At 36.8% G+C, this 23602-nt stretch overlaps 1 protein-coding gene across 2 annotated transcripts in view; it reads right to left on the bottom strand.

The window, feature by feature from the left end:
* Nucleotides 1-23602, bottom strand: part of IGF1R (insulin like growth factor 1 receptor) — a 394443-nt gene that overhangs the window by 65364 nt on the left and 305477 nt on the right. For both annotated transcript variants that reach the window (XM_072617064.1, XM_072617069.1), the window contains 3 exons: nt 14739-15051; nt 8506-8654; nt 5954-6098 (listed from right to left, as the gene is read on the bottom strand). In XM_072617064.1, coding sequence (XP_072473165.1) covers nt 5954-6098; nt 8506-8654; nt 14739-15051 — 607 coding nt within the window. The remainder of the gene's footprint in view (nt 1-5953; nt 6099-8505; nt 8655-14738; nt 15052-23602) is intronic.

Genomic DNA, 23602 nt, shown 5'->3' with positions numbered 1-23602 from the left:
AGGAAGAGCAAAGTCCTTGTTTTGAATTGACATCATGGTCCCAAGCTAGAATTCAGGCTCTATCACTTATTACCCATGTGATATTGGAGAAGTCATGTGATCTCTCTGGGCCTTGGTTTCCTCATTTGCAAAATGAGGTGTTAGACAAGATGATCTTTGAGAAATCCCTTTCACTTTTAGATCTATGATTCAATGATTTTCTAATTTTGTGATTCTGTGATACATTAAGTATATTTGATGATTACCATTCTATGTCACAAAAGGTCATTGTCCAAAGAAGGTAGTGCTGTTACATTAAGGAAGTCTTAGATATCCTAAGCAAAGGTATCTCTTGACTTTTATGAGTCTCAATAAAGCCTCAAAAGAAACTCACTTTCTATATCTGCTTAACTACTTATCAAAAGCTTAGCTACTGCCTTGCCTCCACTGCATGCAGAGATGAAAATTAGAAGCAGAAGGCAAAAATGGGCAGGATTGGAACAGTCCTTTCAGTAGGTCTTCTACCAGTAGATCTGTATTCTAGCATACCATTAACATTTCTAGGGGAGCAAGAAGGTGGATTGTTCAAAGACTGAGCTACAGTATTAGGGGTACTAACCTGGGACCAATTGCTAGGTACTTAATTACTCTAAATTGGTAGATATCAGAGTATACTAACTAGTTTAAGTTTTCAGATTAAACCAAAGTAAACTTGTTGAGTCTTCATAGCCCTCTATTTAACCTCCTGGATATACAAAATAAGGGCACCAAATAATTTAAGATTTCACTACTATACAGACTAGTTTGTTTGGGATCCTCAAAGAATGAGTTGATCTTTAACAACACATACAAATAGAAGGGTCCTTAAATTATCTAAGGATTGCCCCTTACTCCCCTTCAGACTGGAGATGATGGTACCACAGCCCATTAAAGTTACACAGGTAGAATGTGAACTCAGGTCCTCTGACTCCAAACCTAGTCATCTTTTTACCTTACTGTTCTATACAAATGGACAGACAACTAAAGCTAACTCCTAAGTGATAAAACTTTTCTTGAGTTGTTTTAATGCAAATCTTTCTAAAAGTTATCAGATATTTTCCTGACTTCTTAAAGTAAATAGAATATATTTTAATTTTGTTTTGAAACTGGGCATGGCCTTTTCATTTGATTATTTTGATTACATCAGTCAATATTATTATTGATTATTATGGTCATTGCTTACCTATATAAATAACTGTACTGTTTTATTACTGTACACATATGAGACTTTGCCCTACACTAAATAGTGCTAGACTACTATGCTTTCTAAACTCTCACCTGCTTTATAATTCCTGGGAGAAGACTGGATCATCTAAACTTGCTAAATAAAATCTACTCAATTTCAAGAAAACAGGTTATTTTACTGGAGAAAAGGCAAAATTGGTCACTTGTTCACCTGAGTACAAATGAGTTCCAGGTACACCCTGATGCTTTGAGGACCACTGTGGGCAACTTCGGCATGGGAATTTTGTTCCTTCTCCTCCTACAGCTAATTAAATCTTTTTATAGTTGTTGCCCTCTCCCTTGATGAAAGGCTATCCCTCTTACTGCTGTCAATGTGTCTTTCTCTAGGTATTGCTCTACCTTCTTCAATTCTAATTTATTACTTCTGATTGGCTGAGACCAGAAAAGTTATAACTGCACCTTCAGTTAGAGGCACCGACCACTATAGAAAAGTCTGTATCGTTCTCTTGTGCATGGATTTTGTGTTATGTTTGGTCTGTTCAGAATCCTTAAAAAAATTTTTTTTTAAAACCAGACTTGTTCTACTAATACAGATCCATATCTTCTTTGCAACTTATAAACACAGAAAAGTTTAGTGACTTTGCTAGGGTCACACAGCACAGTCAGCTGTGAATGGATTCTAAGGTCACTACCCTCTAGGCCTCACTGCCTCTCTTTTAAAAATTGTTTATTATTTACATTTCAGATGTAGGACTCCTAAATAAATAAGACAGTATTTTAATTTAATTCCTTATGATCTTGATCACAATAGAGTTTTCAGAACTTGTATCTCACTAAGAAACTGGAACACAGTCAATAAGGACACATTAAGTACCTACAATGTGCCAGGAACTTTGCTAAGTGCTAGGGATATACAAAAAGGCAAAAGACAGTCTTGTTCTTGAGGAATTAATGATCTAACAGAGGAGACAAGGAAACAGATATGAATAAGTAAGTTATATACAAGACAGGAAATAATTAAGAGAAGCAAGGCACTAAAATTGAGAGGCTGCAAAAGGCTTCCCATGGAAATGGGATTTTAGTTGGGATTTAAAGGAAGCCACAGAAGGAAGTAGGCAGATGAAGAACATTCCAGGCACTTAGGAGAGCCAGAGAAAATGCCCGGAGTCAAGAGACATCTTGTTTTGTAAATGGAATAATAGGTAGGTCAATGTCATTGGATCGAAGAATATGTGACAGGCAGTTAGGTGTGAGAAGACTGGAAAGGTAGGAGGGGGCTAGTTTGTGAAGGGTGATGAACTCCAAACAGAGGATTCTGAATTTTATCTTAGAGGTGATAGGGAGCCACTGGAATTTATTAATTTGGGGGGCAGGGAATGATATGGTCTGACCTGTGCTTTAGAAAAATCACTTTGGTGGCTGAATGGAAGACAGATTAGGGCGAAGGTGAGACTTGAGGCAGGCAGACCCAACTGTAGACTATCATGATAGTCCAGGCTTGTGCCAAAGCGGTAGCAGTGACAAAGGAGAGAAGGGGCCAATTTCAAGAGTGATGTTTCAGAGGTGAAATCAATAGGTTTTGGCAACAGATTGGATCTTGGGGGTAAGAGACAGTGAGGAGTCCAGGATGACTCCTACATTTTGAGTTTTAGGAACTGGGGGGATGGTGTTGCCCTCAACAGTAATTTAAGCATTTGAAAGGGGGAGATTTAGGAGGGAAAGATGATGAGTCCCATTTTGGACATGCTGGGTTTATCTATTAGATATCCAGTTCAAGATGTCTGAAAGGCAATTGGAGATAGGAAAGTGGAAGTTTGCAGAAAGGATGATTGATTTTGTAACCAGCAGCACAGAGATGGCAATTAACTACATGGGGGCTGATAAGATCACCAACTGAAGTAATATAGAGAGAGAACAACTCTGACCAGTTCCTAGTTGTGTGACTGGGAACAAGTCACTTACCCTCCCCTAAGGCTCAGGTTCCTTATTTGTAAAATCGGGACAATTTCATGTTTGTTGTGAGGAAAATATTTTTCAAACCTTAAAGTGTTATGTAAATATGTTACTAATATTTAAAGAAGTTATTTAATAAGATGTTACAAACTGGATTTTATCTGTTTATCTTGCTTTTGACACTTACATTGTACCTTCCCAGGCCAAAGCATGGAAAATAGAGTCATTAATGTGGTACAGTGAATGGAGTATTGAATCTGGAGACAGGAAGGTATGAGTTTGAATCATGCCTTAAACACTTCCTATCTATGTTATCCTGGGCAAATTACTTACCTTATCAGTCTAATTTTCCTCATCTATAAAATGAGGATGGGTAGTTAGATAGCATATTGGATAGACTACCAGTCCTGGAGTCAGGAAGACTTATCTTCCTAAGTTCAAATTTTGCCTCAGACATTTACTATGTGACCCTGGGGGAGTTACTTAACTTTGTTTGCCTCGGTTTCCTCATCTGTAAAATGAGCTAGAGAAGAAAAAGGCAAACCATCCAATATCTTTGCCAAGAAAACCCCAAACAGGGTCACAAAGAGTCAGAAACAACTGAAATAAACAACTCAGCAACAAAATGAGGATAATAGTGATTTCTAAATCACAGGGTTGCTGTAAGGATCAAATGAAATAACACATATAAAATGCACTGGAAGTCTTAAAAGCACTATAGAAATGTCTGATATTATTATGATTTTTAGCTATTCCAATGTGTTCAAATTGGTACAATGCTGATTCACTTTGTTGAAAGAAGACACAGGCAATACCAGCTGTGAAGAGGGGCCTGAAGCAAATTTGTAGCTTTGGAGTCACAGTTTAGGAGTGATTAGACTTGTTTCACTGCAATGAGGAATGAAAAGGAAAATATGTTAAGCATACCCAAAGATACTCAAATGAACTGTAGCTAATCAGTGATCTTGATCAGGGGAGGGGAGGATGGAGAGGAAAAAGAGGTAGAACTTATGGTTAATCCCAGAAAGAGCAACCCAGAGCATTTACTGCTACCATTTTTGTAGCAGAGTATAAAAATCTGATTGGTCTTTTAATGAAATGAACCGAAGATGAATAAACTCCACTATAAAACAGAGTCTGAATTCTTCCCATACTATCTGGCACTATAATAATCTCTCTTCTTTTATGATGTCTGTTTATATGATACATTGGTGAAAATGGAATTTATTTATATAAATTCCTCTAACAGAAAAAAATTAAGATTTAAAATTTTCATGAACTTTCAAATAGTCATTTTCAACAGCAGATGTTACAGGTGGCCAATGAAGAATCAGAAACTTAGCTGTAATAATTTCCCAATTAAATGGAGTAAATTCTTCTCTGTTTCATTTCTCCTGTTCTACCACTTTCTAGTCTCCAAAATTTCCATTCAGAGGAAGGAGGAAATTTTCACAAATACTGGTCTTTCAAACCAAAAATGCTTACTGATAGATACATGGGATTCCAGAAGCACAATTACTACTTGCAAAGAAAACTGACCTTCATGTCATTTTTTTAAAGAACTTAATTGGTGAATTTCCAGCTTGTCACATCCCAAGTGACCTGAGGCTGCCTGGTGCTAGGCAAAGTGACAACCTTCTTGGCTTTGCAATTAGAAACAAGTTTTCCCGAAGAATCAGTGTTCCCAGTGAAGAAGATAGTGTGCTTTTCAAAGGGAGAGTGAGGAATTGCCCTTTAACTTCAGCTATGTCAGTTGGTGGAATTTTAAGAATTTAAGACTAACCAAGGATTAGCCTGAGAAAAAAAAGGGAGGTTGTGAAGAAACCCTGATACCGTAACTTTATCCAGTTGGGGCAGTTAAAACAGTGAGAAGCAACCTTTCCCATGACCCTCCCACCTCTTTTTCCTAAACTATTTTCCCAAATTCTCATTAAAAGGAATTCTCTCATTACTAGAGAAGTCTCTGTTTCTTCTAAAGTGTTAACTCTGGCAAGTGCTTTATTTAAAAGGAAGAATGCTGATACACACACACACATACTCTTATTCCTGAAAAGTAATATTGTATCTAACAAAGCAAGAACCTGACTCTACTTTGTGAACTATTTTATGCAACACTTCTTACGCAATGCAACTATACAAAAAGCAATATGTGAGCCATACAACAAATTCTTTATAGTCCTCAACAGATATGTTCAGAGAATTTGGATTTCTTTCCAACAGCATGAAATGAATGATCCATACAAACTATAGATCCTTGTTATGATTTTTTTCAAAAACAGCATGATTTAACTAAAATTGGAAAAAAAAAAAAAAACCACTGTCCTGGAGAGCACAAGGACAATTGAAATGATGATTTTCACTGAATGTTTCTTTTACTCAAGTACTGATAGATTAAACTCTCTTTGCAGAAGGTGCTCTTTAAACTTCACCTCAGATTATTAATTCACTGATCTCTGATTTGGGTAAAAGGACAAGTTAAGGAAAAATCCAAAGAATATTGTTTAAGAGGTTATGGTATAAAGTTAAAAGAATGAGAAAATGTTCATTTCTCAGAAGAGTAGAAGCCAATCATAAGCATAGAATGTTGGGCACATAGAATTGGCCACTGGAATATTATCAGATGCAGATAGAGGTCTGACATTGTCATAGAATTGTTTCAGTGTCTTTTCTTCTCAAAAGGAAAAAAAAGGTGCCCTGCAGCACATAAACTTAATGTCAAAACAAGTCTATCAAAATGCAAAAAAAATGAAAAATCTTTTCAGTCAGAACAGCAACCCAAGAAATTTAGCCTACTTACCCTTCAAGTTGTTCTTCTCCTAGAATGTTTCGCAGGTTTTTCAAGAAAGACAGAGAGACTAAGGCATGTGAGTGGCGAATCTTCACATATCCAGTAACAGTCTCAATAAGACCCATGAAATTCTCCAGCTCAGAAGCTATGTTATCTAAATTGGGAAAGGAAGATGGTCTCATTTACCAAGACACAGTAAAAGGTTGATAGGCTCCCCACTTTAAAACAAAAATACAAAGAATGACACAGAAGTGGTCTTAGGGAGGGTATGATGTGTGCTCCTTTGAGGAACAACTTTTTTCCTGATTTGTTTCAATTTCCATTTTTGGACAAGGCCTAACAATGACAGAACGTGTGGTTGGATCGATAGGTGTGATGTCTCTGTTCTGAGCGAGGTGGAGTTCTGAGTTTGATAATGCTGAAATAGACAGCACCATCCACATATCAATTACTTACAACCACAAATGTGGTGAATGGATTTCAACCTGCTCTGCTAAAATACAGCATTGTCTTCCCCACCCCCAAGTCTTGAGGTCAACATATAAGATAACCAGACAACATGGATAAATCTGGTTTCTTTTTATGGGCCCTAAGAATGGGAGTCAACCAGTGAATATTTGATTTTATTTGAAAATGCTAAAAATAAAAAGGTAGTACTCATTTCCAAGAGTTATGATGGCTCAGACTTTAATTTATACAAAATTTGATAGTTTTTTGGTGCCTATCCAGGGGCTTCCTGGCAGAAAAACCATGCGGGTGATGAAGTCAGGTTTTACCTGCCATTGTGCTAATAACCAAGACTGAATTTTAAGCATGAGATAACTCTCACAACCACCAATTTCAACATAGTCAGCAACTGTCTGGGAAACTCCTTTTTGGGAAATTTTCACACCCTCTTAAAATGATCTAATTAATTTCTTATATTTGGCTCATCACCAGAATGATGAATTTTTTTAGCCACAGCTCCTCGTGAATACTGTCTACTGAGTTGCGGAGGAGTTGTGAACTGCTTTGTGGAGGGAGTACCCACAGCAGTGAAATCATGGATGTTTTGAACAATTAAATATTTTATATTTAAAATAATGGGCATCATGGCCTATCAGTGAAGAATGAGTCCTGTCTCCATGCCAGGAAGAAGTGGGTTCTGGTCCTATCTCTGGTGTGTTGGCTGTATGACCATGGGTAAGTCCTTTATTCTCTTGGGGTTCCCAGACTACTCTTTCAGACTACAAATTGCAGAGCAGGCACATATTTGCATTGGTTGAGGGAGTTTCCTCATTATATCAATGAACTCACAGGTTTGAGCTAAGTGTTTCTCGAATGTGGCTCAAATACTTTGGTTAAGAATGTGCTATGAGGATGTTTAGGAGAAAGGCAAAAAAAATCACAGGATCAGAGGATAAAGCAAATCTTCTAGAAAGAAGGAAATGAAGATCATATGGTGAAACATGCAAGGACAGTCTTAGTCACTTCCTTTCTATCTATGGAGAGAAAGGCAGTGAATACCAAAAAGTTTATAAAAATTCTCCAATCATCCACAAATGCCAAATGTATGCCTTTAAAAAACATTCAAAAGGAAAATACAATTTCACAAAAGAGATAAGTGACTTTTATTCAACAAAAAGCTTCTCTGTCCTACAAAAGGATTCACAAGAGAATTTCTTTAAACCACAAGCTCAGCGTGTTTGTCTTTTATTTTTGGAATATTGACTAATTGACCATGTGTCTCAGGGACAAAGAAGTTAAATCTAATGTGTTTGAATCTTCTGTTAGAGACCATCAAAAATGAAAGCAAAATATCTCTGAATTATAAAAATCAATGAGAAAATGATCTGATTTGCCAAAAAAAAGATCAACTTACATGAAATGTTTAGGGATTTATCTCTTATATAAGTTGTAGTACTTTTGTAGTGAGAAAGTGAGGGTTTAGTCTATAAGTTCAAATGTTTCTTTCCAGCTCTAAAATGTTTAGATTTCTAAGAAACCATCTCTTAAAAATGAAAAGAGACATCTAGCTATTTTTTGGTTCTCAAATATATTTTGTGATCTTCAACCCTTGAGGCAGGTAATAGTTCAACCTCTCTCCCACCCTTCTAAGATAACTAGGCATTAAAAAAAATCCTTTGTACTTAAAACAAAACAAAGGTTTTGGAGCTCAGTATTGGCTGGAATTTTCCCATCTGATGAGTCACAGTTCTGACACATCCCATTTAGGTTTTATTTTGTATGTTAGGACATGCACTCACTGTACAGGACGTGACTCTCACATTAATGATGAGTACTGTGAGATTTTCAGTATTCCCTTGCAGAAGAAAAACTGTGCCAAAGGCTAAATACCTGATCTACTTACGTATTTAACAACACCTCAATTAAGGGGATTGTGAAGTTTTGCTGAATCTCTCAACACTCAAGAGAGAGAAAAGCAAAGGAGAGAGGTTTAATTGACAAGGATTCCAGGGCTATATTTTCACTGAAACATATGGAAAAGGTAACAAAAACAAACCCAAATAAAACAACCAGTTTGTTCAAAGATATTATTTTAGGAGAAATGCATTACTTACTGCCTCGCCGGATATTAATAAGCAAATTGCCTTTGAAAACAGTGCATCCCTGCAGCATTTGTGCTGAAGTTACAGAATCAATTGTCTTCGTCTTCTTCTCTCCCTCACAGACTTTAGGACAAGGACCTTCACAGGGGCTGCAGTACATACTGTCATAAGGAAACAATCAACCAAAACATGAAAAATTCTGTAATTTTTTCAAATGAAAAAAAGTAAATATACTGTTTTTATTCACATGTAACAAAAAATAAATACAGCAATACGAGTGAATCCTACTCCTAGGCTTGTGCTGGATAAACTATTCAAATTTTAAAAAGGAGAGCAGAAGGTTAAGCAAATTAGCAAAGGACGTTACTAGAATCCAGTCAACAAAGCGATGCATCCTTGAGGCACATGTCATGGCATAGTAACTATGGACACTGATTGGTTCAACCCAAAAGAAATAACTTCATAAGAAGGAAAAACGTCAGTGATGAGAAGAGAACCTGTTCTCTGAATAACAGTGCTCTTCTGTTTGTGAAAAACAGCAAGGCAAACAAACGATGATGATGGAAGAATGAACCCAATTACTCTGATGTTCTTAATAAAATATATGCTTCTACAATTAGCGTCCTAGTAAAACTATGTAAAGGAATTCTAAGAGGCATTGTTTTTGTTTTATTTTTGGGGTGATAAAGATGGCAGATTGGCATATACAGGCCTCCATCTATTTGTGAAAGCACAATTAAACTGTGTCTTGTATCCTGAAGAGTTTGTAGAAACTTATAAATTGATATGACAGTTATCTTTGTTCACCATAAAAGAAAGGTCTTCATTAATCAGTAGTGGGGTCCTATTTCCAATGCTGTCAGATAACAGATTGAAAATCACTAAGAAATTTAGGACCACAGGAGTTATTGGAGTAATAAAATAAGTAAGTGAAGAATGACAACGTTCTTGGCTTCCACGACACTCCTCTCATGGATTTCCTCCTGTTTCTCTGACAACTCCTTTTCTGTTTGCTGTTGTCATTTTTACTGTTGCTAACCATTTATTCTCTTTCTACCTCTTAAACAATGGTACCCATCAAGGTTCCGTCCTTTGCCTTTTTTCTTGTTTCTCTCATACTTGTTCATATCATTCATGCTGTAGATCCAGTTACCACCTCTATAAAGATAATTATACATACATATTTTTAAACTGAGAGGTATCATATATATGTATATATAATATATATGCATATATATTATATATTATACACATACACACATATCTGGGTATACACAGATGTGTGTGTATGTATATGTATGGAGAGAGGAAAGGAAGAGAAAGGGGGCAAGGGAGATAAGGAGGGAGGGGGGAAGAGAGGGAGGGAGATGGAAGGAGAGGGAGGGAAAGAAAGACAGGAAGAGAGGGGAGAAAGGAGAGAGGAGAGAAGAGAGAGAGGAGAAGAAAGATGGGAGAGAGGGGAGAAGGGGAGAAGAAAAGGGGGGGAGACAGAGAGAGAGAGAGAGAGAGAGAGAGAACAACAGCTACTTTCTTACCAGAGTTCTAGCCTTCTGTTTCCACCAATATGCCCAATTAATATCGCAAATTAAACATATTCAAAACTGAATGTGTCCCCTCTCCCTATAAACCCATTAGGTGGACCCCCTCACCTTTCTATTTCTGTTTATGATACCTTCATCCTTTAAGGCACACACTTTTGTCAATTCAGTGCCATCTTTGACATTTCTGTCCCCTGTTAACTCCAGAGCAGAATTTTCTATTATATCCTAAATTACTTTCTTGTCTTCATTGTAGAGACAGCTAGATGGTGCACTGCATAGAGTACCAGGTCCAGAATCAGAAAGATCTATGTTCAAGTCTGAGCTCAGACACTTAATAGCACCCACCTCCCAGGGTTACTGTGAGGATCAAATGAGATAAGGCAAGTACTTGATACAGATTAAGAATTATATAAATATTAGCTATTATTATGTTCTGTCCTCTCTCTCCCCATCCAATCCATTCTTCATACCATTGCCCAGGTAGTTTTCTAACTACTCTCTAGTGTTTCTCTACTTAATTCTTCCTATACCAAAAACCTTAAGTGGTTCTCCACTGCTTACTGAATAAACTATAAACTCCTGATCTTGGGTTTCAAGGTCCTTTACAATCTCACCTCAACTTTTCTAGAAAGTGTACTCAACTTGGCCATTTTACTAATCGCATCATAGTGTGCAAATGACAATATCTCTTAATGTCGAAGACTCTGGTCAGGTTAGCAACGTTAAAACCATAAAATGCATATTTGGGCTGCTTTCCTCATTAGGGCTACCACCTTCTTTTGTGTATAATATATTCTACCAAACAATGATTTCATCAGTATGAGTTTACTGCAGACCTATTTCCATTTCTTTGTTCACATCATCTCCCATACCTATGGTAGATTCTCTCCTAACTCCAGCTTTTGAAGTATCTTTTTTACTTCAGTGCGTACCTAGGGTCCCACTGTCTCTATGAAGCCTCTAAATTTTTTTATCAGCAGAAATTGATTTCTCCCTCTTCCAGTTACTCGAAGCATTTTTTTGGACTTCATCTTTGCACCGATAGCAATATGTTGTTTTTTCCCACTATAAACTCACAACATCCAAGTCATAGCTATGTAAAATAATTATCGTCATCTTCACATTTATTTCTTGTTTTCCTAGCACCCAGACAATGAGCTTGTTAAACAGAAGGCACTAAAATGCTGAACTGAATAGGAACATTACTTCCATGAAATGAGGGCAAAATTACATTGATGGAGACCCTGCGAAGACCTTTGAATTTCCATAGTTGATACTAAGATATAAAAGAACAGTGCCTATTTCCAGATAAAATAAAGTCTAGATTCTTAAAGCATGTGTATATTATAGAATAATAAATAGGAGAGTTTTCTATATTAATGCATTTAAATTATTTCCAAAACTAACCTAATTAAATGATATAGGCAAGCAACACTATAAATTGAAACTCTTTTCATTAACTAAAATTTTCCTAGAATCTTATTACATAATGTGCAATTAGGTAGCACCGTACATTGAACGCTGAATTTGGAATCAGAAAGATGTGAGTTCTAATCCTGGTTTAGATACTTGCTAACTTTGTATTCTGATTGAGTCACTTTAGCACACTGTGCCTCAGTTTCCCCATCTGAAAAAATGGGTATTATAATAATAGCACCTATCTCCAGGCTTTTGTGAGTATCAAATATATTAACTTACGTAAAGTCCTTTGCAAATCTTACAAGGATATACAAATGCTAGTTATTATCATCATCACTATTATTATTTGTTACAATAATTAAAGCAAAGGCACAGGTATAGGTTATAAATAGCCTATCCATTGAATAATGTTTTTATAATTCAACATTTTTCTTTCATTTTTCCATATAACTTTTGCATACAATTCTTTGTATGTTGGCTGGCCCATTAGAATGTGAATCTCATGAGGTCAGGGACATGTTTTTGTATCCTCAGTGACCAACACACAGCAAGAGCCTAATAAATACCCAATGGCTGACCAGATGAGCCAGGATAATGCAGTCCTGGGATAGCCAATGAAAATGTAGACCTTCTGCACCAGTAAGAGATCACAAATATTCCTGCCAAATGGTTAGTAAGTGTAGAACCACAAGGAGACATCAGGGAAAGAGAAAATGAGATTCCTCCTCCCTTTTCGTCAATCAATTAATCAATCAATCAACAAGCATTAAGTGTCTTTTTTTTTTTTTACAAGATAGGTACTGTGCTCGATGATGGGAATATAAAGACAAAAGCAGAACTTGGTGAAAATATACACCACACACACACGCACGCACGCACGCACGCTAAAAACAAATTCATTATAAATAGGAGGGTGGGAAATGAGCCTGAAAGGAAAATAGGGAGCTAAGAGTCACAGGTAAAGAGACCATTTATTTCAGTTAGAGGGGAAAGCTGGTATAATCCTCCAATATATCAAATATTTACTAAGCCCCTGCTGTATGCTAGGCTGGGGACATAGACATCAAAGCAAAAACAATCCCTCTCAAGGAGCTTACATTCCAACAGGAGAGATAACATGCACATATGTGGGTCATTCAAGACATATAAAGAGTAGTATATGGTATCCTTAGATGCAAAGATATTAGCAGCCAAGAGGTCTGACAGAAAATGTCACTTGAGCTGAAGTTTAAAGAAAGCCAGATTTTAAGAGGCAGAGATGAGAAAGGAAAGTATTCCAAGTCTAAGGGTGGGTGAGTAGGACCATAGGGAGCTAGTGCAAAGATACAGAGGAGATAGAGCACACTATGTCCAAAATAGTACATAGGCTACAATAGTTGACTTGCAGTGTGAATGAAGAGGAGTGATGTGTAATAAAGCAGGAAATGAAGGATGAGTCCAGGTTGTAAAGGACTTTAAATGCCAAACAGAGAAGGGTATTTTGATCCAAAAGAAACCACTAGAGTTTTCTGAATAAGGGAGTGACACGGTCATACCTGTATTTTAGAAAAGTCACTATGGCAGCTGTGTTGACTGAATGGAATGGGGAGAGACTTGAGGCAGGGAGAAATGCCTTCAACACACCTGGTAAGAAATGATGAGGACTTGAACTAGGAGCTAAATTGAAAGAAAGGTATAGATCCAAGATTTGTGATACGTGCAGAAAGGACAAGATTTGTAAGTAATCTTGAGTGAAAGGAATTGACGTTGACAATATGGATGGGGTTAGCGATGAAGAGAGAGAAAATATTATGTTTTGCGCATGATGAATTTGAGATGGCATTCAATCTGAAATGTCCAATGGGCACTGGCAATGTGGAATTAGAGCTGTGGATTAGAACTAGACATACAGATCTGAGAGTCATCCGCATAGAGATACCTCATTCCCCCACCACAAGAGCTAATGGAGTCAACAAGTTGCAGAGAGAGAAAAGAGTGCCTAAGACATAGCCTTGTCATATAACTACAATTAGAAGTCATGATATAAAAGATAATCCAGCAAAGGAGATTGAAATGAACAATCAGACAGGTAGGAGAGGAAAAACAGAGCAGAGTCACAAAAAACCCAAAGAGGAAAAAAGTATTCCTTTTAACTTTCCTATATAATTATCCTATCCTTTGCATTAATGCTCATTTCATAGCATATGAAACAAGATTTTGTCTCTTGATAGTTATAATTTAATATCTGCCATCAATTTGCTCTTTACTAATTTACAGCTGCTGTGCCTTTGCTTTGTAAGAAATGTTTTTGGATGTAACTCCAATTTATTTGATGCCATGTCCTAGTTAAGAACGTAATTCTCAATTAAAACATTGTTTCTATAGAAAGTATGATCTGCTTTACAATGATTCACATTATGGTGTAGTTTTCAGGAAACCACTATTCCTGGAAAACTGAAAATGCTTTTATTTAATTATATTGCAAATAAACCTAAAAATCCTCTATTGACATTATTTTACATTCTGCTGTTCCATTGAACACAGTGGCTTACCTGGGTCGTAATGCTAAAGGCATCACTCTTCCACACATAATTATAAAATTAAATAGAATTACTCTGTCTGGTTTAACTAAACAATCATTTGCTTAAGACAACACACTGCTCAGAACACAGAGACACACTAAAAACATGAGAAACAGTCCAAATGTTAAAACATTTTTATGTTAAAAGTAATCCAGCTAAACCTTACTGCAGCTCTTCTGGTTTTATATGGAAATCTATGGCAATGGCAGTGACGGGGAAGTCCTTTTTTTAAGGCATGGGAAATGGAACAAGCAAAGTCCTCTAAAATTCCAACCTGAAAGCTAGCACTCAGCACAATGGCTGGTACATAACAGGTGCTTAATAAAGGATGTTAACACCATAACGCCTCAGCTCCCGTCTCTCCTACAGGATCCACTGTACCTCCATTATGCCAGTCACCTTCTCCCATTAGTGAGTTCCTCCCATTTCAGGGAAGGACTCAGGTCAATCAACCTTCGTTTCCTCCTAGTCTTTTCACCTGTCTCTTGTTTTTGTCTTGCCTCAAAAGAATGTAAGATCCTTGAGGGCAGTGACTCGTTAGCATATACAGTAAGTGCCTAATAAATGCCTGTTGACTTGACTTGAAGAACATTCCCCCACTCTTTCCCAAAGAAATATTATAGAAATAAAGAGAACTATGGGAAAAAATTTGGTCCAACAACTGAATGCATAAGGGCTTCTGATTGCCTGCTGGCACACCTTGTTTCTACATGCTATGACTTACCTTTGGCTCCCATTCCGTATGAACCCAGAGGGACATTCCTGCATGCACTCATCATTGTGGATCACAAACTTTTCATATTCGTTGGCCTCAGCACTGTGGACGCTGGCACAGAAATCTCTGTCGACACAACGCCAACCCTCAAACTTGTAAGTGTTAGGAGGGCAGGTAGGCACACAAGTGCCTCCATAGTAGTAATGGCGGCAGGCCACACAGGCTGTGTCATTGTCTGGTGCACTACAGCTTCCTAAGCACTCTGGGTGGCAGCACTGATTCTGGTCCGTGCAGGCCCGCTTTCCACATGAGCTAGGACACACTGAAAAGAGAAGAGAATGATTAAGTATCTTTGAAAAATTTTTTTAATAGGATTTGTAGGTGAGGCAGTAAGAGCTTAGGACAAGAAGTCTGCTCTCAGCACAAGTGGATAACAGGGCTCATGGTTTCCCCCTGAATTTCAAGGTAATATTAATTATGGTAATTTCCTTTCAAAATAAGAAATAAATGGAAAAAAGCAAAGACTCATTCATGAACCGTGCCCTCCCCCCCCCCCCCGCAATCCAAAAACCCATAAACAAGAACAAGGCAAAATATCCTATCAAGACGTTGATATATTACATTTAGATACGCTGAAATGAAAGGATTTTCTTCCCAAATAGTAAGATTTTACTACTTCATATGTCAATAAAATTTCTTGCATCAACTTTGTCAGGAACTTAGTAATTTTCATACAGTGATATTATACATCAAAAAGCTTTACCCTCAACGAGAAATAGGCAATTCCTATGTCCCATCAGTTACTGTATATTTACCTAATCACTGAGGATTTACTTAAAGCAGTCATTCTGTTAGTGTTGGGAAAGGTGAGCCTTTTATGTACATGTTAAATGAAAACAAAACCTTTAGTAAAGAAAAATTCACAAATGATCTTCCGCAAAATATGATTTGGTGTTTAGTTAAAAAGCAGTGTATATATATTTACATTATACACATATATTTACATAAAAGGCTTTACAGTTTGTTTGCCTGCTAGCAGGACACAAATAACTACAAAGTAGATAGATATACAATCTGTTTTTCTATAACTTTCCTAAATTTTATCTGAGCTAGAAAGACAGAGAACAGCTGGGTGGCTTAGTGGATAATATGCTGGGCCTGAAGTTGGGAAAACTCATCTTTCTGAGTTCAAGTCTGGCCTCAGACATTTACTTGCTGTGTGATCTTAGGCAAGTCACTTAACCCATTTGCCTCAGTTTTCTCATCTATAAAATAAGCTGGAGAAGGCAATGCCAAACCAATCTAGTATCTGGGCCAAGAAAACCCCAAATGAGGTCACAAAGAGTTGGACGCAACTGAGAAATGACTAACAGTAGAAGGACAGTGGAAAACTATTTCAATGCAAAAACTCGCAGAGATATACAGGGTGTCTCAAAAAGTCTTGGTGTAGTTTTAAGCTTAAAAAGGTTAAAATTATTAAGCTTTATTACCTTAAAACTGCACCAAGACTTTTAGGGCATCCTGGATATATTTATTCTTTACCTGAGCTGTGATTGTACAGTAATGTGAGATTTTATTTACTTGCTTATGGTTTACAAAAAGGTAGCATGGTGTAGTGGATAAAGAGGCAGTTAAGTGGCAAGAGACAGCCTTGGAGTCAGGAGGAAGAAAAGGATTCAGTTCCAGCTTCTGCCATGATCCTAGGGAAGTCACTTAATTTCTGTGTCCCAAGCAACTATCAAACTATACACTGAAGAACAGGTACGAAGGGTTTTGAAGCATTCAGAGTTTACTTATTGAGAATTCTTTATACCAAATGAAATTATAGGTCTTTCAGAAAAACAAAAACTTATTTACAAACATGCCAGGACTTCTACATAGCTAAATGAAAGTTTTTCCCCACCAAAGTGGTCACCTTTTGGAGGCCAGATAGATACAGCAAAGATGCTGTCATTCAAATCTTTTATGGACCTCCTTCCAGGGCTTCCTTTTAAAAAGGATCTCTAGTTACAAACTGTGGTCTTCTGAGGATGGATTTCCCCCCAAATTCTTCAGAACAAAGTTCATTGAAAAAGTGGGGATCAAGCTGGGTGATTCGCTTTAAGGTCAAAACCAGGATGTGATTTACAAATGACCTAAGTTATAGTTCTCAAGGGTTGGGTCTGTTATGTTTTTTCACCCAAACCTTACAATCACTCTCTAAAGGTTACAAATACAAATGATACAATGAAAAATGTGAAAATGGAAAAGGAAATATTCAGAATGTTAGGATAAGTGCAAGAAATCTAAGAATTAAAAAAAAAATCACTTTTGGAGAAAGAGAGAGGGAAGGGAAAGAGGTCAAGGACTGGAAAAATGACAACTAAGTTAGGTCTCGTGAAGCAAGAAAACAGCTTCAAAAGGCAGATAAAGGAGAGGAGTTTGTTCCAAGCATGGAGGATAGGTTACATAAGTGTATGGAGGCAGGGGAAGGGCAGGCTGAAATCTGGGACCATCTAGTAGTCCAGTATGGCTGGCATATGAATGGGACAATGGGAAAAATAGTGCTGGAAAGGAAAGTTGGAAAACCTTAAATATCCAGAACTAAAGATGACTCAGAGTAAAAGATGAGTTTATAAACTTAAGTGACTAAGAAAATGGTAGTGTCAACAAGCTGGAAACTGACAGAGGAGTAGATATTGTAGGAAAAAAAATGATAGGTCCATTTGTGCTTAACAGGTTTCTGGGATATCCAGATAGAGCTGTCCAGCACGCAGCTGGAAATTAGGAATAGTTACATTAATGTTCAACAAAATAATATGAATCAGTCTTATGTGATTCAAGGTAAATAAAAAAATCTGGACTCTTGAATGTACTTTATTATAAAGTTTTATTCAAATGTATTAGATCCATAATATTTATGAGAGAGAGGAAAAAAAAGTCCATGTCCAACGTGTGTCCTTTGCCTCAGAAACAATTCTGAAGAATAGTTTTATAGCCCAGAAAAATGTTGCATATAATGAAACCACTGACAAATCCTAGACCAAAGTAGTGGTAGGGAGTGTCAATACAATTAACATGAGGTACTTTAGTGGCACCTTCTCATAGAGGAATTTTACTAAGACCTAAATCTGGTCATTAAGGAGGATGGTGCTTTCTAGAGATAGGAAAAATGGTTTCATCTTTAGATAAAATAATTCTTCTGAAAAAGGACCTCAGGATGAGGAGACATTAAACTAGATTATATGATCTGTATACAGTGGACTATTAAAAAGGGCTGGAGATGGGGATTGAAGAGGAGAAAATGATCTTTATTAGGAGGCAAAATTGCTAAGTAGTATGCTGCTGCAGAAGCAGAAAGTGATCATTATCTATTTCTAAAGCTATAGTTTGAGGAAGAACCCCAAATGGGAACATTGGGTGGCATGAAACAGGGAAACCTAGGATGACACAAAATCCTGGGGATAACCCAATAGACAATCGTAATCCATGTGTCTCATCTTAAAGCACAAAATATTATTAGTATGCAGTATCTATTAAGAGAATTTTTTGCAGGGAGGGGGAGAGAAACCTAAGGTCAGCATATCTCACTAACAATTGCCTCTTTTTAGGGATGTCAAAACTTAAAATTCAATAAATACATTTCTGTTTCTAGCACCCTATGAGGAAGAAAAAGGAAGGAAGGGAAGGGAGAACTCATTTCCTTTCCTTCAGAAATAAGGAGCATGTGTATGTCAAGTATGCTTGTGGGGAAGAATCTAGGAGAAAAACCAACTAGATTTGCTACAAGAATCTATAACTTTGAAGTACAGTAGGGAAATAGGACACCTAGGGAAAATAAAAGTTGATTTGCAATTCCATAGCATTCAATGTAAGCAAAAACCAAACTACAATAATGTAAATGTGAAGGACAGTAACAATTTTTGAAAAGCATGCCTTAAAACTGAATGCTATGCACATAACAACCAACCTTAGCCCCAAAGAATAGATTTGAAGAGGCATCTCCCCATTCTTCTTTGCAAAGGTGGGAAAATAGAGGGGTGGAACATTAGACGTGATAGATTTTTTAAATCTGGTTAGTTTTGGCTGAATTCTTTCTTTTTTCATTCTTTGCTATGAGACAATTATCTCAAAGAAAGGGGAGGGATATGTTAGGAAATACAGCGGATGCAAAAACAAAGGACAACAACATACATTTTTTAAAATTGTGAAGTTTTGTTCTATACCTATAGTTTAACAAAGAAGGTGAAAGATGGGGGGCGGGGAAGTCTCTGTAAGAGGGGCTACAAGAAGATAGGCACACTAATACAATATTGGTGGACTGTGAAGTGATCCAACCATTCTGAAATGTCTCTTTGACCCAGAGATCTCAATATTCCACAGGGACATCAAGGATGCAAAAAATAGACAAAGGGGTCCTATATATACCAAAATATTCATAGCAAGACTTTTCGTGGCAGCAAAGAACTGGAAAAAAGTAGCGTCAGAGTAACAACTATAAAGAACTCAGAGAAAGATGGGAAGGCTTATTACGAACAGATACCAACAGCACTGTAAGCAGAATCAGGAAAACTACATACGTAATGATGAATCTGGCCTTAGATACTAGTTGTGTAACTTTGGGCAAGTTATTTAACCTATGTTTGCCTCAGTTTCTTCATCTGTAAAATGGGGATAATAATAGACAGCACCTTCTCTGCAGTGTTGTGAGACTCAAATGAGATTATTTATTTATTAATTATTATTATCTAAATGAAAACAATAATGGAATTAAACTGCAATTAAAATGAATAATCTTAGCCTTAAGAAGAGTTCAGAAATGTTACTTCCCTCTCTTAATTGCAGACATGGGAAACTACGAGCTCTCCATGGAATAATTCACATATTATCAGATGGCTGGTTTTGTTAAGTTGACTTTATTTTTTATTATTATCCATTCAAAGCAGAGGCACACTGGTAGAGGAAGGGATATATTCAGAAGTAAATATGACATTAAAAACAAAAGCCTTCTGTAAAATATAAATAAAAACAATATAGCAAAATGTTAATGTGCAAACTATATAATTTGGTCCATATGACACATTGATTTTGCTTAAAAGATCGTTACTTTGCAACCAAATGCAGCTTGTTTCTCTCAGTCCTGATCCTCCCTGACCTTTCTTTGGCATTTGAAACAGTTGATTACTTATTATTCTTGAGAGTTTCTCCTTCTTTGTCCTCTAGGATAAAATTCCCTTGTGGTTTTCCTTCTACCTGTCTGACAGATCCTTCTCAGTCTACTTTAATGGTTCACTGTCCTCCTGCTTCTGAAAACGTAGTTATCCCCAAACTATCTTTCATTGGTCCTCTTCTTTCTATATGCTCTCCTTTGCTGACCTGATCTACAAATATTACCTCTATTACAGACTACCAAATTTATACATTTAATCCTTTCTCTAGGCTCCAATCTTATATCTGGCTCTGTTTGCCAATAATCTTAGTTCTAAGAAATGTACCAAGAAACTTCAAGTTCGACAAATTCATGACAGAAATTCTCATCTCCCACTCTCCTCCCAAACCTGTCCCTCCTCCAAACTTTCCTATTCCTTCAGAGGGTACTGCCATCTTCGCAATCACCCAGATTTGAAATCTTAGAACTGAACTTCCCTTTCACCTCATCCCCCACCATCCAATCAACCTCCAATTTTTGTCAGTTCTGTTTCTATATTCATTCATTCTCCTTTGCCTCCCCTTTACTATTCAGAGTGGCATCAGCCTAAGTCATATCCACATGATTTGATCCCAACAGATCTTCCCATTTAACAGTTTTTCTCCTCTGTCATCCATTATTTAGATAGCTGCCAAAACAATCTTCCAAATGTACAAGTCTGACCATGTCAATCTACTAGTCCATTTTTATGAAGGATAGAATCCAGGTTCGGAGGGGTTAAATGACTTACCTATAGTCACAAAGTGATATGTCAGACCTGGAAATAAACTTAAGTGTCTCCTGATTCTACCTCCAGCTTTCTTCCAATTATGCCTCAGTGTGTTTGCAGCATTCATTCTGAGGTAATTTTTTTGTGTTATGTTTTCTAATTCATATTTGCAATCTTTTTAACTTTGAAAAGCAACTTTATATAGCATGCAACAGATGCTATACTTGGAAGAAGGGAGGGAAGATTATAGAAACTTTTTTAAGCATGGAAAAAAATACGAGAATATTCAATTATAAAAATACTTATCACACATCACTTATAAAACACATCATACTACTTTCTTTACTTTTCAATTACTGAAATAAATCACAGAAATACATATAATTTTAGGGTAAATAGGGATGTTTTCACCCCAAGTAAAATGTTATTCTACATAAATCTTTTCAGGCATGAGGCACTGTCTAATTCACTTGGGTATTTATATCAATTGAAAAATGTAGTTCTACCACCCATATCTGCATCATATAGGTAGAATCAGAATATGCACCAATCTAAACCATATTCCAGGATTCCTGTCCTACAGAGTAAAAGACCTGGGGACATGAGATATATTGAAGGAAAATCCAGTTGTTTTTTTGACAAACTGGGACTTCTCTAGTTTTAAGGTAAAAAGCATTGACCCTGAAGGAGCACTTGGCCTGATGAGAGAGGGTAGAGAGAGTTTCTGTAGAACACTAAAGAATATATACGATATATTTTTAAAGGTAATAACTGTGGAAAAGCATTCTCTCACACACTATCAGGACAACCTTATTAGTAGTAAGGATAACTGGATTCAAGCAATTCCTAATACCTCATTCAACAAATCTTGTTACAACTTTAAAATCAAAAGTTAAGTGTTTCTTACCCCCTTGGAATTTATATACTGTGCAATTATTCAAGATGCTCAAATGGACCTGTGATTTCACTGACATGGATATTCCCTCCAACAATGTGGATCATAACCCATTCCTCTTCAGTCCGCATTCCTGACTCTCTGGACTTTCTCTACCAGGTCCTCTACATGGCTACTTTCTCCCCCACTGCAGCTTTTCAGCTGCCTTATATATATTTTCTTTCATTAGTATGTAAAGTCCTTGTGGGCAGGCACTCCCTTTCTTTCATCCTGTATGTATATTTCCAGAGTTTAACATAGAGCTTAAAACATTTAATAAATATTTATTGCTCTGACTTATTGACTTACAACTCTAGATCACCTTCCTCCGGTAAGTTGTCTCAGGATGTGAATCCAAGGGTCTAGTGACATTTCTCACTTTCTACTGACATCAAGCAATCAATCATCAACCCATAAACATATATGCCAGGTACTGTGCTAAGACCTGGGGATACCAAAAGTCAAAAGACAGTCCCTGCCCTCAGGGAAGCTGAGATAACATGTAAATAAATAATACATGCATACATATATATGCATATATTCATACACACATATACATGTAATAGTAAGCTAGATACAGGATAAATAGGAAATAATTAACAGAGGAAAGGCACTAGGATTAAGAGGGATTAGAGAAGGCTTCCAGTATAAAATGAGATTTTAGTTGAGACTTAAAGGAAGCCAAGGGAGGTCAACAGTCAGAGCAAAGGAGGGACAACGTTCCACGGATAGTAGACAGACAAGAAGAATTCTCAGAGTCAAGAGATGGAATGTCTTGTTCTTGGGAACAGTGAGGAGGAAGGACCTAAGAGTACATTTCTGGGAAAAAGGTGAAAGAAGACAGGCAGGGCTTCTGTTGTGGAGGCTTTGATAAGTGCAAAGCACACAAGTTATCCAGGAGTTATCCTTTGTTCTTTATGTGGCCAACCCATCTTCTTTTTCTGTCATGCATTTCCTTGATTATATCACTTATGTTACTTCTTTTTCATAGACCCTTTATGCAAGTTATTAACAGATCCTCATTTGTTGTGTGTCAAGGATTGCTCTTATCCTCCATGGACCTCTTCATTGTCATCCGAGCTAATGTACAATTTTAATTGGATGACAACTATGGTGTTTCAAGCTTGGACAAGAAAACAACTCTCCTGCTCCTTAAGAAAGGTCAGGGTCCACAGGTGTGGAGCACTACCTATAAACATCAGAATTTTTTTTTGGATGTGTTGACTGGTTTTGTAGATTCTTACTCCCTCAAAATTGTTTGTTATAAGGGATGGATTTTTGGGATAGGAGAGGGGGACAGGTAGATGGGAAAATCTAGGTGATGTAAAACAAGGTATCAATAAAACAACCCTATTTAAAAAAAACAGCTTTAGTGTTTCATGTGTTGTAATCATACAACAACACTGATAAATTACTGGTATCACAAATATGAGCCTTTGCTTCTGAGGAAAATTTGGGGTTATTAAAAAAGCCTTTCAACTTCCTGAAAGGAATTCAACCCAGTTTCTGTCTCCTATTCAAGTCTAGACCCAACTTATCTATTTCTATCCTATGTCCAAAATACAAATTCTGTCAGAGGGACAATACATAGAACTCATCCTACTGCATGTCATGATTTAAACAACAGGCATTTTATAATCCATTTGGTTTTCCCTCTGTGGACGGCAGACTAAACTCTTTTTGAGTTTTATGAATCTTTTCCAAGAGAATCTGGAACGTTTCAGAGTTTGATTCAACCAGAAAGATGTCTTGTTATAGCAAAACAAAACAAAACAAAACAAAAAAACAACTTAATTACTATAAAGCTAAAAGCAAGAATAAAAATGAGATGATGCCGTGCACAAATAAGACTATTTAATCCTGACCCTTATTGATGATTTTTTTAAAAAAATGGAACACAGTGGAAGAAAGGACATAGACTATAAGATTTTTTCATACAACAGTTTGATTAGGGCAAATCAAGCTGCCATAATGAAGACATTACAAGAGCCTAAAAAGTTCCTTAGTCAGCAAATACCGATTTATTTGCCAAGTAGAAATAT

This window comes from Notamacropus eugenii, chromosome 1 (assembly GCF_028372415.1).
Source record: "Notamacropus eugenii isolate mMacEug1 chromosome 1, mMacEug1.pri_v2, whole genome shotgun sequence".
In the NCBI taxonomy this organism is placed as follows: domain Eukaryota; kingdom Metazoa; phylum Chordata; class Mammalia; order Diprotodontia; family Macropodidae; genus Notamacropus; species Notamacropus eugenii.
This window is presented reverse-complemented; position numbering and strand designations above follow the sequence as displayed.